We start from the raw sequence: 17,349 nt of genomic DNA, 5'->3' as shown, positions 1-17,349 counted from the left end.
ATGTTTTGTACATCCACAACGCACGCAAGACGAGGAACAGTGCACGCCGAGAGCTCCCTCCGTTGGCTCTGAATGCCTTCAGCTCCTCACAGTGACGTCACGACGGACGGGGAAGCGAGGTTTCTCTCTCCGCCTTCCTTCTCTGTAGCAGTCGCGCAGGGCGCAGGAAATTTGGATTGGACACTTTCAGTTGGCGATTGCGCAGGTGTTTTATGCATATAATCGAAAATATAACTTCACAGACATGATCAACAAATAATCTATAGTATTGACACATTTGAAAATCGCTGCAGTGTCCTTTTAAGGCTATGGCATGCGACTGTTGCAAATTCGGGTGCTATGGGCCTCACACTGGTAGGGAGGGGCATGGTAAGCATTTATCAAGATAGCCTAATCCTACCCGAAACTCACATTCCAGAATTGCACGCGCACCTCTGAAGACAACGGCTGTCGTGACAAAAAAATGGACTGCCTTGCGTTTGAGACTAGGCTTAGCACATAATACTGTCAGTTTTGCATTTTAGAGCTTCTGCGCCACCCCGCGGTGATGGTGGTTATTGGCTGTGCAGCAGCCAGTTAACTGAGCTGAGTTGCATGTTGTCTTGATGGTGATTGGTAGTGCTGCACGTTTTCTTTGTTCCCATCTGCGTGGTTCTTTCATTGCTCTAAAACTGTGCACTCAAGTGCTATTCGTGTGTTATGTGGTAAAGGCCCCTGACATGCAACAGAGATGTTTGAGGGAGGCTATCGCTTCACACCGCGAAAGGCACTGCAGAGTCTGCTTTGATATCCCTGGCAGGATACATGCAGTAAAGCGTTGCTAGAAATGTAAGAAAATAGTTCTCATCTCAAAACGAGGTGACCATTCACCATATGAGCTTACTGTGATGCAGGTGATTCTTGTCAGTTCTTTCCGAGTCAGTCGTTAATTGAAATATAGGACACTTCGAACATTTTTCTATCCCTTGAATTTCGGATTAACGAGCTGTTACTGTATGAAGCCTGCTTCCATATTCTATAGGCCACGTGGTCTGTACAGTGAGCACAACGTGGAAGGTTGCACCCATCACAAATGTGCATGTGCTTTTTGCCTTTTTTTCTGCTGTCTTGCTGCTTTTTCTTCTTTGCATGGCAGGCACCTGTCTGGCTCAACGTTTCCGTTCTGTAAGTTGAGTAGTCCCTTTCTTTTATTATTTGTGCAATCATCACTTTAAAAAGAGTAACTCAACGAGACAGTGCAGGAGGAATGGTGATATACAATACGAGTGTTACTTATAAGATCTCAGGCTTGTTCAGCTCATTCAGATGTGTACTACAGGGTCTGTCCCACACCTTCTTACAAGTTGTTTTTCTGTAAATTATTTATTTAGTATCAGTTTACAGTCTTTTCAGAAGTTTTCAAAGTATTTTCCCCCGGTTTCGGTGCACCATTGCCAACACTTCAGCCAATCGTTGAAGGCGCCCTGGTAGCCATCAACGGGAATCTCCTTCAGTGAGGTCATCTCAGCTACTCGTACTGGCTTCATTTTCCCATGCAAATTTCATATTAGAGTTGTTTGATCCTTAGTTAACAAAAAGATGTTCTGTGGTGCCAGATCAGGGCTGTATGGCAGCTGGGGCAGCATTGCCACACCCATTTTGGCCATGCATAACGCAAGCCAGGCATGTGGCTTGACGTGTTATCATGGTGCAAGATCCACCAGTTGCTGCGGATTTCTTTTCAGATGCGTCGAACCCTTTTGTGTAACTGTTTGAGCTCTTAATGTAAAACTCCGTGTTGGCTGTTTTTCCCTGCACTACGAGTTTACTGTGAGCCACATTTTTTTTCTGTCAAAAAACACACTCAGCATTGCCTTGATTCGTGATTTGTTTATCCTTGCTTTTTGCGGGCAAGGAGACTCTGTGGGGTACCACCTGCTGCTCTGACACTTTCATTCAGGATCATACTCAGAAATCCATGTCTCGTCCCCTGTGATCACTGTCCTGAAATTCTGGGTCTGTTTCGTAGCGTTATGCGATTCCTGGCACTTCAACAGACACTCTTCCTTCATCTCATTTGTCAGGACTTTGGGCACCATTTTCGCGCAGACGTTCCTTATTTGAAGACCCTTTGTTAAAATGTGATGAACGATTGTTTTCGGCATTCCACACTCCTCTGAAACCATCCGAACACTTACTCGTCGGTCCTTGCTCCTTGTCCAAAACTTGGTGCACTTTTTTTATTGAGTCATCTGTTTGTGATGTCGACGGGTATTCCGAGTGATCGTCGTTGGTGGACTATTGACCGCCCCAGAACCTCTTGCGCCCCGTGAAAGTCGAGCTTTTTTTTTCATTGTGTTTTCACTGTAGATTTTCCTAAGCATTTTGAGTGTCTTAACCCCTTTATTTTTACTCAGTTTCACACAAAACTTGATTGCATAATGCAGCTCCAAACACTGCTGGTACATTTTTTTTTTTCTCAATGAGTATGCTGTAGATATCTCTGCGTCGGGCGTGATCTGCCTCAACAACTGCCTGCAGTCAACTGAGACCGGTCTTATTTTGAAGCTTATATCTCCCACTGACTTCTCTGGCCAAAACGCCGCCCCGGCAGCCGCCATAGCCTATTACAAGAAATCATTTTGGGAAGTTTTGGGATGGACCCTGTAGGACAGTGCAAGCATAGGACAACAGGAGACACGAAGGATGCCAGTGCTGTGCCACTGTTCCATTCTTCTTTCCACTCCTATATATGCGCACATATTCTACTTGTGCTTGGAATTGTCATGATTCATGATGATCAATAATTAATAATTGTCACGATCTCAGGGGAATAATTGTTATATCATGACATTTAAGAAAATACTGGATACATTGAAAGTTTTGTGATGAGAGTGTGGCTTTACGTGCAGCATATGAAAGAGACAGGACATGGTGCTATTGTCTGTCACTTTACAATTCATGCTGTTCACTTCTGATCATGTCAGACTGCAAGTGAGTGACAGGACAGGGCACTTTTTGTCTTTCACTTTACGTTTAATTCTACTCACTTCTGATCATGAACAGCAAATGAAAGAGACAGAGCAGGGCGCTGTCGTCTGCTGCTTTCATTACATTCAGCTCATACCTGTCCAAACTCCCGCTCAAGCTAGCATGACTAGATTCGAAGCTATCTTGAAGCTAATGACCAGGTCAAGTACTTGTAAAAAATTGTAAAAAAAAAAGGAAAAAGATGGGCAGTACACGGCAGTGTCTGAGTACAGGAAAGCTTTGTCTGTTGATGCAAGTGGCCTTATGCTTTGGTACAAATGTGGTTCACAGCTAAAAACAAGCTGCGTATGATTTTTCTCGAGTTCATTTTACACGTCTGTTTTGGATTGTTTAGTTTCTTTGCCTTATTTCTTGTTTGTGTGCTTTATTTCTCATTTTAACCCTTTATTGGCCATAAGAATGAAATATTCAGGAAACTGTATTTTGGGTGCACATGATGTAGTTTATTCAGTCCCAAGATACGTGAATAACTTCATTTCAGTTGCTCTACAGCAGGTTCGTGTGGAGGAGTATGTGAGGCAACACCTGTCTGTCCCACTACCTGTGTGAAGGCTCCCCACTGTGGTGGGACAGGGTGTGTCCCGCTGACATTGAGAAGGCATAAAAATGATTTAGCCAGCATAGATAGACTTTCGGGAAGCACTGTGGCACGTCGCACATGGAGCGCGCAAATCTGATATGCACTTCCCTAGACTTCACTGAGCACCACTGGCACCTCTTCCTAGTGACAGACTTCTTGGCAGAGTGGTTGCAGCTTCCACATCAAATTCCATCTAGTATGCTGGTAATTTGAGCTCCACTTCATCGGCAGTTTTGTTTTCTTTGACGTTACATAAACGACCTGCCTGCTTTCCATAAGGTCTGTCTGTTTATGAGTTGCCTTCCAGGCATCAGCTTGAATTGGAGCAGGTATAATTTTTCATCACCTCACTTGACTTTGTACATCATGAGTGAATGCATGATAGTGATAGCTAGAAGAAAATTAAAAAAAAATTTGACGTCAGCCCTTTTTTGATCCGCAGTTAACAGGATATGTATGCTTTCCTCTTTTGATCAAAGCTGTCCACCCTGCCCATTGAGGTGCTGTGGTCCTTCACACATTTTGGACGAGTAATGTTGACTTTTTTTTTTCTACATAGAACCCTTCTTCTCAGTTATGCTTCTTTTGAATCATGGAAGTTCGGCATCATGTGAACATGTTTTATCTCACCACTTATAAGACAATGGTCCCTTCGACTTATATATGAGGGATCTGTACGGCAACTGCTATTAACCTTCACCAGTGAAGGAATGCCTTTTCTATTACTATCAAATGTGGCACATGCAAAAATACTTCTTTTGCACAGTTGAAATACAGCTTTGGAGGTGAAAAGATAGTCAAAAAGCACTGCAGCCTGTCTATGCTGCACATTCGGCAAGGGATAGAGCATCATCTGAGGTTGCGTTCTGCTGGTCGATCGCTATTAAGGCTTTGGTACAAATAAATTTGCAGAAGCAGCCAGTTCCACTATCTGCAATGGTCCACTCTTGTACCTGCATTGTATTTTCGATGTTCATGGGTATACGCTGCTTCAGTGATGGTCTCCTCTCGAAGAATATCACGGACTCGTCAACCACTAGATGTGAAGAAGAGTGTACGTTTTGTTGAATTCGCAGTTCAGAACAGTTATGCTTCTGAAAATGGGCATGAGGGGTCTAACTTTGTAGCACCTGTTGGAACTAGAGAGCCCTTTAGCAGTAGCTACACGTTGTTGAGATGCAAAGATGTTGCCGCTGGTAGCAACTGAAGATTATAACTGAGTTCCAGGAAAGGTATAGCTGAGGCAGGTAGTGAATGCTCATTAGAATAAGAATTCCGATGTAGGCTTTCAGTTCAATGACAGTGAGCAGTGTCCAGTTGAGTATGCCTTCCTGCGCGCATTAGAAGTTTGTCCCGGTGACGATCATGCTCCCATATTTTATAAAACTAAAGCAGGAACACAATGCAGGCACTACTCGCTGACGTAACTTTTGGCAAGCTCACTGGGGTGGTGTCTGTAGGGTTTGCCTATATTTGTTAGTTTCTCGCATGTCAGCTCATTATCGACAGGTTCTTCATTGTTGTCACTGTTGCCAACAGTAGATCCCATATTTGTTCATATTGTTATTGTGTATTTTTATTTTTGCAATTTGTTGTGACTCTCCGCCAGAACTGGTGCAAAAGTTGATGATCCTATAGTATCGTTGTCACAGACATCAGAATTTTTGCTTGACGGGCCTCCTTTGCCTGAGGCCCCAGTAACGGTTGGTATGAGTGAGGCGACAGAAGAAAGTGGCGACTGCATTGACAAATGTTACTGAGAAGCCTAATGAATTCAGACGTGCCACCAAAACATCAGTTAAAAAAAAGTCAAGTTGTTATATTGCTGTAAAGTGCCATACGTTTGCATACATTTTCCTATCTAAAACGGGAGCATGTGGATCACAATATGCAACTCGCTGTGCATTAAAAAAAAACATCACTGCTTTGAAAATTGACGTTGGAAATTAGTTTGCATCAAAAGTATTGGCTATAAAAAATAAACACACTAATGCCAACTTGTAAAAAAAGTAAATGCTATTGGGTAAAATGTTTGCATTGTGCATTTATAGGTACTGGCACAGGGTATTAATGCAGAACTGCTCCCAGGAGTTGTGAAAATGCCAATAATGTTCATAGCCATAGATCCCACTGTCCTTTAAAGGGTTAAAGATGCATGGATGGAATATTTGATATGCATGCATATGCATCGCACTTGTTAATTACTTTGTTTATATGCAGTGCATGTGTTGCATAGCTTCATGTCATTGTGAGTACTTTTTTGCCTGACCTGATACCGCTAACCCGTGAATTTCATTATTTGTTCTTGGAATCTGCAGTTGATGTATCAGACTTGGATTCTGGTACCCATGGAGCCACCTTCTCGGGAATATCGACACCTTTTCTCTCCACTTTCCAAAGAGGGGAATCGATGTGACAACGATGACAACAATAATATTGGTGACTTGAGTCGTGATGAGGACCCTTGGGAATGGTACGCTGTACTCCAGCATACTCGAGCCAGTGTAGGAATTACGATATGCAGTCGCACTGTGTCACGCAAGTAGTTTGTGTCACTGATGATAGTTTTACTTTTAGCTTTCTAAAGAGATGAAACTTCTAAAGTAGGACATAGTAGTGCTCAGTAGAGTTTATTCTGTCACAATAAAGTTTTTAAGAGTCTTTCTAAATACCATAGCGGGCAAAACATTTAAAGTGACCCAAGCTTTCTTATGCAAGTTGCAAGATTTTGAGAGCCTTCACCTGTTGTGTTGGGGTATGTGTGGGGTTTTATTGTCCTGAACCTGCACTTATGCCAGATGCCACTTATTTGTCAGGTCAGAGCACTAAACAGTTTTGTATTTTATAATTAATATGAAAGAGTTAGATTAAAGGAGTTTGTTCCCCCCCCCCCCCCCCCCCCCATTTTTTTTTTGAAAGAAACTTGGCATTCACAGATAGGATCTCTGACAAATATTGGTTCTGTCAATGCAAGAGTGCCCAATAATGAGCTCTTCAGAAGAATTATTGTAAAAAAAGAACATAAAGAACAAGGGTAACTTCTTTTTCTTTTTTGCTACTTGTGTGGGTTCAGGTGAATGGTAGAGGCTTGTGGGATAATGACATATTTGATGCAACAAATTGTGTGGCACTGGCGCAAGGGTCATTTTTGTTGCTTGTTTCATGTTTGAATTAATCTTGGGGATTGCAAAAGTGTATTAAGAAAATTGCAGTGATAATAGCACCAGGATATTTTTGGAAATATTTTTAATGAACTTGTGTTAGCAAAAAAAAAAAAAAAAAAGAAAAGTTGTGAGGTTTAGAAAAAGAAGTGTATTATCGAATTGTGCATGGCTGTAAACTGAAACTTGTTCTTCCAGGTGGAATGTGTTTAGAAACCTTGCTGGTCCAGAGAAGCGTCTTGGCCTAGCACTCAGGCTGACAGCCGATATCCCAGATGAGTCTACTGTGCGCCGTTGGTTGGGGGAGCCTGTCAGGTGTATAGTGCTTAGCACATCAGTCTTCGTGACTAACAAAAAAGGCTTCCCTGTTCTTTCGAAAGCCCACCAGTCAGTTCTGCATCAGTTTTTCAAGGTCAGTAAAATGTGGTCATTGTTCAGTTGTACCATATCGCTGAGAAACTGTGTGCTGCGAAGTGACTGTAACTTCAATCCAAATATTTTGGCCTTAACTAGCATTCAAAACAGTTTTTAGTGTGTGGCACTACTAGCCGCAATCACAGATTTCGCCGATGTCTGTCCGAAGCCGCGGGTCCACTGTCACGGGAGAGATTCCGAAGGGGCGGCCAAGGTCAAGTGGCAGCTTGATGCGAGTTTATTATTTATGATGGTCGCGCAGACAGTCGCACTTCGGAAGTGATATAGAAACACATGGAAACGGGTGACGCCGTCGGTTCGGTCCGTTCCGATTCTCGGAAAAGTCACGCTTCGACCGTGCTGCGAAGGAGGCAAACCAGAGCAGTTAAAAAACACAGCGTAAGTGCAGTGGTTGTGGATTCGGTGCTAACTGCTCTGTCTCTCGGTCACCGCCACCCGCGCGCAACCGACCAATGGCAGCGACCGGAATGTTTGGGGCTTAGGTTTGTGTGTTGTGTGTTTTGGAAGCGCAACTGTCGACGCTGTTTGTCTTTGGGACTGCTGGCCACCTCTTGCGGAAGCTGAGGGAAGATGTTGGAGAGTGTGTAAATCACAGATGTCTGGGGTAATGCACGAAAGGTATAACGGTGATAAGCGGTGCTATGCACCTACTTCGTATTTGATTAACTATTAAAATCGGCCATATTTTCTTTTCTTACTGTAATGTGGACAGACTCGTCTGTGTGGGGGTTTACAGTAGATTTAAGTATAATTTAGCTTTTTCTCAGTTGCCATTTGATGCCTTTTGCTCAGCTTTTGGGAGACAGTGCTGATAATAGATTTTGGATGCTACTTACTTGTTACATATGGCAAAGAGGAGCTGCTGTGCCATTAACTTAATGCCACATATTGGGGTGCAACTTTAAATGCAGAGTAGACTATAATATGCTCTGTGGCTGCAGTTAAAGGCTTGATTTTCTGACGTAACTGTGTGTCGTGTTTTTCTTCAACTCTAGCTAAACGTCCAGTTGCTGCTTGATGGGTCCTGTCATCATCAGCACATGAAGCACTATTACCAGTACCTTGACCATCTTTTTAATGTAAGTTCTTGAAAAAATTGTTTGTGCTGATTATTACAGCCTTCAGAGGAATGTTTCGGGGGCAAGTTGGTTCCTGGCAAAAATTAACATGGCACAAAAGGACACATGAGGAATGGAGAAGGCAAGACAGGCTCCAACTAACAACTGACTTTATTGCGGCATTATATAATTCTTTAATGCATGCACCACATCATTATCGAGTGAGTCATTATAGCAAGACAGTGACCAAATCACGCAACACTGATGGTTGGTATGTACCCTCAACATATATTGATGTTGCTGGGAGCCAAACTTTCTAGGAATGTCTCTCGCACGTTTTGCCTAAAGCATAGCTTCTTGACTGCCTTTTTTACTCAGAGCCCATTTTTCTGATCTTCTGAACTATGTGTCCCTGTTGCACACGCCAAATTTATTGTGAGTCATGCTATGACAAACATACCAGACATTTCGCTTGACCCTCTTCGATTCTTTCAAAAAAATTTTGCCTCTTTATCACACCGCCGAAAGTAATTTCCCTCAGTATTTCTGGGGAAAAACCTTTCCTGTCATGTGACTTGCCTCAGAATTATCAACTGATGGAGAACTTAAACAGTAAAAAGAAAAAAAAAAAAAAAAAAAAAAAAAAAAAAAAAAAAAAAAAATTTACATCATCCGTGCTCGAAAATCTTCCCCAATTCTTCTTAATAATATAGAAGCATTGTAGTATCAGCCAAAAATGTACTTTTAATATGTATTTATTCTAGCCCTAAAGGTACCATTCTTTACAATTTAGTGTGGATTGTATGCGGCACTCGTGAGCAAAATAAAATGCTTGTTTGCTCTCTGTGTCATGCATGGCATAGTAAAAATATTTGTCTTGAATGGAACCGAAAAAGTTAGTGAACAAAAATTCACCATTTGGTAAGGCGCATAATTTTCATACTTTACATACTGAGGTGTCAAGTAAAAATACAAAGTGTAGCTTATTACTTAGCTAATATGGTTATATTTATGCTCAGAGATTTTTATCTAAGCAATTTTTTTTTTTAGATGAGAAGTAAAATATTTACAAATTTCATGCCACCTCACTGCCAGTGGTTGTTGTTTTGTAAAGCTGCTGCACTGCGCAACATTTGCACAACGGAAAAGTGTAATATGCGTAGACTGAGTGACTGCATTGTAAAGCATGAAACAAAAAGGTCATCATGTAAGTCATTCACGCTTTCGAATTGTATTTAACTGGCCTGCATGCAAAGTGCGAAAAAACAAACTACTTGGGTGGGGCTGTAGCTTTCGAATTGTATTTAACTGGCCTGCATGCAAAGTGCGAAAAAACAAACTACTTGGGTGGGGCTGTAGATATTTTGATCTCGTCAATGTCCTTTGTAAAGTAGCAAAAATATGTGGGCCTCAATGGGTTCTATGCATTCCCTCTTTGTGGCGCCCCATCCCGGCAGCTGGTGCACTGTGTCGCGCGCGCGATCCGTCTGCGACAGGACGCTACGTGCGCGCGACTGTATATACATCAGTGGTATTATATATATATATATATGCTCGCGCGCAGGCATTTGTGGACAGTGCTCGGACACTTGCGCGTGAGCGATGCTAACTCGTTGACCGTCTGTACTTTGTAAATAATGTACAAAGCTCCCCCTGTCCTTTCTTTCTATCGCTCCCCTCTCTACTTCCCCTCGCTATCCTCTCCCTACCCCTTTTCCTTCCCGCCGGCTGCTGCTCAGGTGCTTCAGTTCTTTAGATAGCAGTTGCCGCGGCCGGCAATACTCTTTTCCTTCTTTTTGATTATTTAAAAAAAAATAAACCACTACCACCACCACCACCAGTGCCAGAACAGCAAGTTTCCATACTAACAAGGTCCAAGTACATTGAAACATCTTGGTCCCCAGGAGATCTGTCCACATTTCGAGGTGTCCATATTAGCTGGGGTCGTATTAATGAAGCTTGCCTGTATTGATTATAATTGCTCTCAAAAGTGTGATCAAGAGCCATAATTTTCCTGCAAGGAATAGAGGATGGTCGAGCACAAATTCTGGTGCATTTGACATGGAATGGCCCTGTTACATTGTTTTCGTGGCCTGTCTAGGCATGCAGGAGTGAATAGCTAGTTTGCTGACTAGCAAGTGCCCTTAGCTGGTTCTAAAGTGAATAGAATGAAAGATGAGCACATTTTTTATGTTTGGTGATGAATGTTTGATTTGCAGGGGAGAACACTGGTTATTTTGTTGCTTATCCGTGCAAGCCTGCTCATTGTAGACTAGCATCATTGATAGTTGTTACAAAATGCCTGGGGGTTCAATGTATAGGTTCATATATGAGAGTGTGCAATGTAGGTTGCCCTTCCTATGAATGAGTCTCGCTGTATGTTCTTTCTCCTCGCCAGTCAGTTATGTTGATCCTTTGCTGAAAGCTTTCCTGTCTTTATAGAAGCTGATGGATCGATTGGGTTTCTTCAGCACACAATAGGTAGCAGGAACTATTGAATAAACTAAACACAGTTTTTCGCTTCCTTTTTTCAACATCTAGTGAAACAATGTTTTTTTCGAAAATTGATAAGTTCTTTCACCTTTTTTGATTACAAGAATGTGCATAGTGTTACTTGCTGTAGAGCACAGCTTAATTTGTGTTTCTGTGCTTGCTTTTGTTTCTGCAATATTTGAATGCTGCTGCAGTCGCAACCTCCAGGTGACCCTTTATCTGAATTTTCCAAAGGCTTCGAGGACTACCTGCAGACACCGCTGCAAGTGAGCTATATCTTTCTTTTTTGCACTCTTGTTATGACTGGAAAAAAACAAAAATGCACAAGGATACTTACCAAAGGCACCTTTCAATGCCCCTAGAAAAGCCTATGTTATCTGTGTAATGTTTAGCTGGGTACATATAGTAATGTTCAACAGCCTCGGGAAGGAACAGCAGTTTACTTTAGGTATCGAAGCACTGGAAGTATATTAGGCGAATATGTCTACTTAGGACAGGTAGTAACCGCAGATCCAGACCACGAAAAGGAAATAAAGAGAAGAATAAGATTGGGATGGAGTGCATTTGGCAAGCACTCTCAGATTATGACTAGCAGCTTACTGGTATCGCTCAAGAGGAAAGTATACAACAGTTGCATCTTACCTGTACTCACCTATGGTGCTGAAACGTGAAGGCTAACCAAGAGGGTTCTACTTGAGTTGAGGACAACTCTGAGAGCTATGGAACGAAAAATGATAGGGGTAACATTAAGAGATAGGAAGCGTGCAGAGTGGGTCAGAGAAATAACTCAAGTTACCGACATTCTAGCGGATATTAAGAAGAAGAAATGGACATGGGCAGGACATGTAGTGCGAAGAAAGGATAACCGATGGTCGCTTAGGGTAACAAACTGTATTCCAAGGGAAGGAAAGTGTAGCAGGGGGCGGCAGAAAGTTAGGTGGGCGGATGAGGTGAAGAAGTTCGCAGGGGTCAAGTGGATGCAACTAGCACAGGACCAGGTTAATTGGAGAAATATGGGAGAGGCCTTCGCCCTGCAGTGCGTATAGTCAGGCTGATGATGATAGTATAAATGCCTGGCTGTTATTAAGGAAGGCGGGCACTCCTGCTACAGTAGTGTGCGCTAGAGCAGTTGCATTGCACCTTGCTATTATTGGGTATTGATGTGCATGGCATTGGTTTAGTGGCAAAATCAATCTTTGTGCTCAGCTGTCAAAAAATGCATTTGGGCCAGTTTCATCAGTGTTCAGTGCTCAATGCAGAATAACCATTGTGCCACATTGAGAGGAATAAGCCATATTATGGCATACTGAATGATGCCATAATGGATGCTCAGTTCTCCTCGTCCTTAGTTATAAACAAGATTAACGCATGACTTATGACAGTTCTTCAATAAAAAAAAAAAAAAAAAAAAAAATTAAGGTGCCAGTTCTAGCTCAGGAATGGCATTCTTATTTTTCTTTTTTTTTTTGAGGGGGGGGGGGGGTGCATCATGTAGGTTTCAGCAATTTTTTTTTTTCTATAGCTGTGCAATGCGTGCCATGTGAGAATTATGCAAGGCATTATATAGTACTTAGAACATGCTAAATTGTGGCTGTTAATGTGTTCACTGTAGTTAAGCCCCTGAACTGGTCGCATGGCCCCTCAAATTTTGCTCTTAATATGTAAATCATTCATTTTAAGTGCTTTTTGACTACTGCACTACCCTTTTACTCTGAAACGGGGGTTTTCAGCCTGGGTTTCATGGAACTCTAGTGTTCCTTGAGTTCCTTCTGGGTCTCTTAAAGCACCCATGTCCATGCATGCCTTAACCCCCACCTTCTGTTTACCCTTCTTATCGTGGGACTATTCACACTGTAATTGCTCATTGCAGCATGTTTCACTGTACAAACAGCCATTATAATTGAATTTGGGCACTTCCTTGACAGTTCTTGAAAGCTGTTCGGATTCCGTGTTGCTAAAAAGATTGAGAATTCCTGTTGTCAAGGACTAATTAGAAAGTTTAGTGCTTTTATTTATTTCTTTCGTTTAAAGAGTTTGCTTGTTTCACCTGAAATCTGAGACGTGCATCTTGCATGTTCCAAGAAGGCGAGGACACAATGGGGTTGTTCCATGACATTGTGTTGTCATTATGCAGACATTTTTTGTAGTTTTGTTTGTAGACCTGTTTGAGTAGAGACATGTCTAAAAAAGAATGTTAGTCGTGGCTTAGTCTCCAAGTGCCTGCCCCAGGGGTGATGAATTGCGGTCACTATCGTGGCACCGCGGCATGAAACACAGTTTCTTGCTAGTGACAACAAATTTTCAATCAATGTGTACTTTCAAGAACTTTTTCATGCTCAGTAGCTTAAAAAAAAAAATAATTGCCACATCCTCTTCGATGATTTTATGTTTCCCCTTTGCATGAACTTGCCCACATGCCTAAGTGGCATGTCACTAAGCGAGCTTGGCAATAGTTGATGCATCACTTGCATTGGCTTTTGTTCAGCAAGGCTTATGGAATCTCATGCTGCATATTAATTGTGGCTGAAGGTGTTGCATTCAAGTTTAGTCTGTCGTTAAACAGAGATGCATTTTAATGCACAAAAACGTGTCTTACAGGAACTGTAATCTTGGAAGTGCTGTGCCAGTCGTGCCGTTCTCTGCCAAACTGTCCTGTTGTGCCAAGCTGCATTTGAACGGCAATTTACGCTATAATTGACCATCGCAAGTATGCAACGCTAAATTTAGCAGAGTATTATCGTGTGTTGAGCAACACTAGGTGCTCGGTAAAAAATGACGAAGCTGCATCCGCGTACAAGACAGTTTATTCACTCGTGGTGTTTATCCTAAAGCTGTTATCGCCGCGTGGCTTTCATGAAAGGGTAGTGGCTTATTGAGTTGAAATGAGTAGCATTTAATCAGTTCCTCTACTGTTTGTAGTAGCTGTCATTTGTCGATTTTTCTTTCATGAACTCTAGCAAAAATCTTTAGAACCATTCCACTTCTAAATAATTCTGGCCAATGGGATACAGATTCATTTTGCATGCAGTTTTTAGACTAAAGTCTTTATTTCGGCCCCTGTTAAGTCGGAACTTTGGATAATTTGAACTAAAAGTGCAGTCCCGTCCAAAGCCCATGTAAGTCTCCGGCGTCGGACACTTGTTAATTCGGTAATGGGCAGGCTCGTTCTAGTTGAGGTACGACACGCGCTGTCAGCGATCACAGAAATAGGCCACCCCTGACCTGAATCGCATGTAAATATCGTGCCCGTGCACATTATGTGTGCTGTGGCAGGTATGACGATGATCAAAAGTTTGCCTATTCTGAAACGAAGCTCAATCGCATAGTTTTGGATTCACTTTTACTTCATGTGATACCGCTTATTCAATAATCTGTGCTTCAGGTTAATTTGAACATATTTTTTTTATCCATTGGAGGCCAAATTAAATAGAACTTACTGTGAAGAGAAAAATGCATTTAACGCAGTCAGCCTGCTGCAAAGTGCTCCATAATAGCCCATAAATTGCTTCAAAAGTCTTTTACTGCTCCCATTCCTGCTTTAAAAACCTGCTTCCATCCCTGAGAAGCAGCACATCAACATCTCCATTCCACAATAAATCACTTGTGGTGACATAATTTTTAGAGCTTGATACAGCACATTGAAAAGCACCATAGGTGAAAGGCAAGGCAACTATTACACAAAAATGCCAGAGTACAGGCATCATACAAGATTGATTTCAAGGCATTGCACTTCTTCCAGTTTCCAATAAAGCAGAGCATAGTGTGTGTTGACCTTGAACTGCCACTATTATTAAGAGGTCTGAGGTGACATCTCTTCACTTGACAGTTCGTTGTAAAGCATGGATTCTGTGTGTCAAGGCACTTAAAGCTCACTCCGTCCAGAGCTTTAGCTCAGTGTAGGGCTATCGTCTCATTCATTTCTTCTGTACTCCAGGCTGCACTGCACTGTGCCCGTAGCAATCAATCAATGGTAAATATTATTGGTTTCCATAAGCCAATACTATACCACGACTGCATAGGCTCATGGCAGGTGCAAACCATCCGAATAGTGTGGGTGGATGCCCTGAGGCAGTTGTAGAACTGGCTGTCACTCAGTTGAAGGAGAAAGCACGCAACTTATGTAGTATTGGAAAATGGGAGATGGTAATGATGCGCTATATGTGCTCAGCTTAGGGCTGTAGGAAGCCCTTTTGCAGCATTTCTCGGGATTGTCAGAGGTGTCTCAAAGCCTTATCAAGCTGTGAATTTTGTTTCTGATCCTAGCCACTCATGGATAACCTTGAAGCAGTGACATATGAGATCTTTGAAAAAGACCCTGTGAAGTACACTGAGTACCAAAAGGTAAGAGCATGCTTTATTAAAATTTTAAAGTACCATAGATGCCCTGTCGCTTTTTTGTAGTTTTTTTTTCTTTCATTTAATGCTTTATCGATGCTGTCACTGCACATACAGGCTGTAACCCATACAGCCCAGCCTGCAAGTACATCAGCAAAATTATGCAACCATTTCTGGCATGCGATGAACTGAGTGTTTCTGCCCTGCAACTTTTTCCTGGGCGTAGTATCATAGAACATACCAACTGGCTGTGCAGTGCTCATTGCCATTTGTATGATTCTCCGCATAGAACACGGCTGATTCACTTTTGCTTGACTTTTGCTTGAAAGAATTTCGTGCAGTGGCGTCGCGAGGCGGGTGCGGGGGGTGCGGTCTCCACCGGGTGCAAGGCTCAGGGGGGCGCAGCCGAGCAGTGAGAGGGAGGAAGGGGCGGGGGGCAAAATGAATTATATTTGTAAAGACGCGAAAATGCGCTCATTGGTGTCGCTGAGACACTTGACTGGCAAGTGTGATCTTCTCAGAACGAATTACTATCCTGTTGTGAGGAGTGCTTGAAAACGCGTGCCTTAGTTTATGCCAGAGACTCCACGTCATTTTAACGTTGGACCATGCCTACGTAGTATGTGCGTGTACCCTGGAAACACCATCATTAACTCGATACGCATCGGAAACCCATGCGCAGGACCGTGTTAGACGACACCGCTGCCGCATCGCCTCTTTTTGTGCGTGTGCAGTTTACTCTCTTTTCCCAAGTGAGGACCACTGGCAGTATCTCTCCGGCTGTCTTTTGTCTTGATCATTTATCTCTTATGCCTTTCTCGCTCCTCGGCCTAGTCACACATCCTCCTCACACTTTTAAAACGCCCGAAAGCACGCAATGCCTGTTGCTCAGTGGAATGGCAAGACTGATTACTACGCGCTGACAAGAAAAAAAAAGATTATGAGAAGGGCACCTGTAGCAAGGCCAGGTGCTTTAGAAGGGGAATTGAGAGTGAGCGTATCCAAGGGTGCACTCGTGCATTATATGATTGTTACCTTTTCTTTTTCTCTGAAAAAGGCAAAGTCATTGTTGAATTGAGAAACGCCACTGAAAGCGTTAAAACAAATGAGCCTGGAGCTCCAAAAAGCAGCTTCGCACTTAATATGTTTTGTTGGTATGGCATCAGTGCGCATCGGTAACTTTGCAGTCTGGATGCGGAAGTCACCTTGCACCTTTTGGAGGAAAGGAGAAAAGTTAAATGTAGAGAATGCAGCTAGCATAGAACCGGTTTAATTGGAGAAATATGCGAGAGCCTTCGCCCTGCAGTGGGTATAGTCAGGCTGATGAAGAATAATTAATTGGTGTTGAGTTGTGGAAGTTGGCTGTACTTAGTGCAGCTGTTTTTGCTACGTGAGCTTCGCTGATGTGCCGAATCAGTATTTTGCTGTTGTCATGTGTACTGCCAGCTTGTAGTGGCCAGGCTGGTGGCTTTTGAATGATTAGGGCTGTATTGAGGTATAATTTGGAGTTGCTTTGTTCTCAGAATGCTTATACCATAACATGAACTAATATTTCTGGTCACATTAGTACTTTATCAAGTCTAGAAGGAATTAAGCAATAAAAGGCGATATTGAGAATAGCACCTAGTGAACGTGTATTTTTGCCATAAAACACTTGCTATATCTGTTTTCAGCGCTAAATTTGCCATATTTCTAATTCTGTCTGACATGAATGCTTCATTAGGGAAGAAATGCTAGAGAAGGGAGTTTCAGAAAGTGAAGATTGTTTGTTTTTGTAATAATGGAGTAATTGCTCGTTGACATCCATTTTTAACTACGAAGTTTCTAAGAAAGCTGTATATCTTTCCTTTGTAGCTGTATGGCTGTGCCTCGGTGGATGCTAGTGAGTAATTAGTACTCCCTTATATAATAAGCAGGACCTTATGTTTGCATTTTTCAGTGGAGTGCTTTTACTTCAGGCACATTGAAAATTAAACATTCAGATGCAGAAGCTGTTGCTTCTGCACCTTGTACTAGTTTACCTGGTTGCAATGCCTGTATGTTTTCAGCTGTTGAATTATTATGTTAATGCTGCATTATGCAGTCTACTGGCACAGTTAGTTTACAGTGTGGCCTGTTGGCACTTTCTTCGACAGGCTATGTTCCATGCATTAAAGGACAAAGGCGAGCAGGTTGGGAAAGATACTGAAATGTGAGTGCCTGTTTATTTTATTGATCTCTGTATTCGTTAACTAGTCATACATATGATAGTTGCCGC

The 17,349-nt window shown here is 42.4% G+C and overlaps 1 protein-coding gene across 1 annotated transcript in view; it reads left to right on the top strand.

Moving 5' to 3' along the window:
* Positions 1-17,349, top strand: part of LOC146175977 (protein arginine N-methyltransferase 5-like) — a 46,997-nt gene that overhangs the window by 13,006 nt on the left and 16,642 nt on the right. Inside the window, exons 5-10 of the mRNA XM_084582334.1 lie at positions 5,929-6,083; positions 6,970-7,183; positions 8,202-8,285; positions 10,952-11,023; positions 15,021-15,098; positions 17,228-17,283. Of these exons, the coding sequence (XP_084438460.1) occupies positions 5,929-6,083; positions 6,970-7,183; positions 8,202-8,285; positions 10,952-11,023; positions 15,021-15,098; positions 17,228-17,283 (659 nt within the window). The remainder of the gene's footprint in view (positions 1-5,928; positions 6,084-6,969; positions 7,184-8,201; positions 8,286-10,951; positions 11,024-15,020; positions 15,099-17,227; positions 17,284-17,349) is intronic.

The sequence above is a fragment of the Amblyomma maculatum genome, chromosome 10 (genome assembly GCF_055883805.1).
Source record: "Amblyomma maculatum isolate TAMU_Amacu chromosome 10, ASM5588380v1, whole genome shotgun sequence".
Taxonomy (NCBI): Eukaryota; Metazoa; Arthropoda; class Arachnida; order Ixodida; family Ixodidae; genus Amblyomma; species Amblyomma maculatum.
Note: the sequence above shows the minus strand (reverse complement) of the source record. Positions and strands in the feature narration are given on the sequence as shown.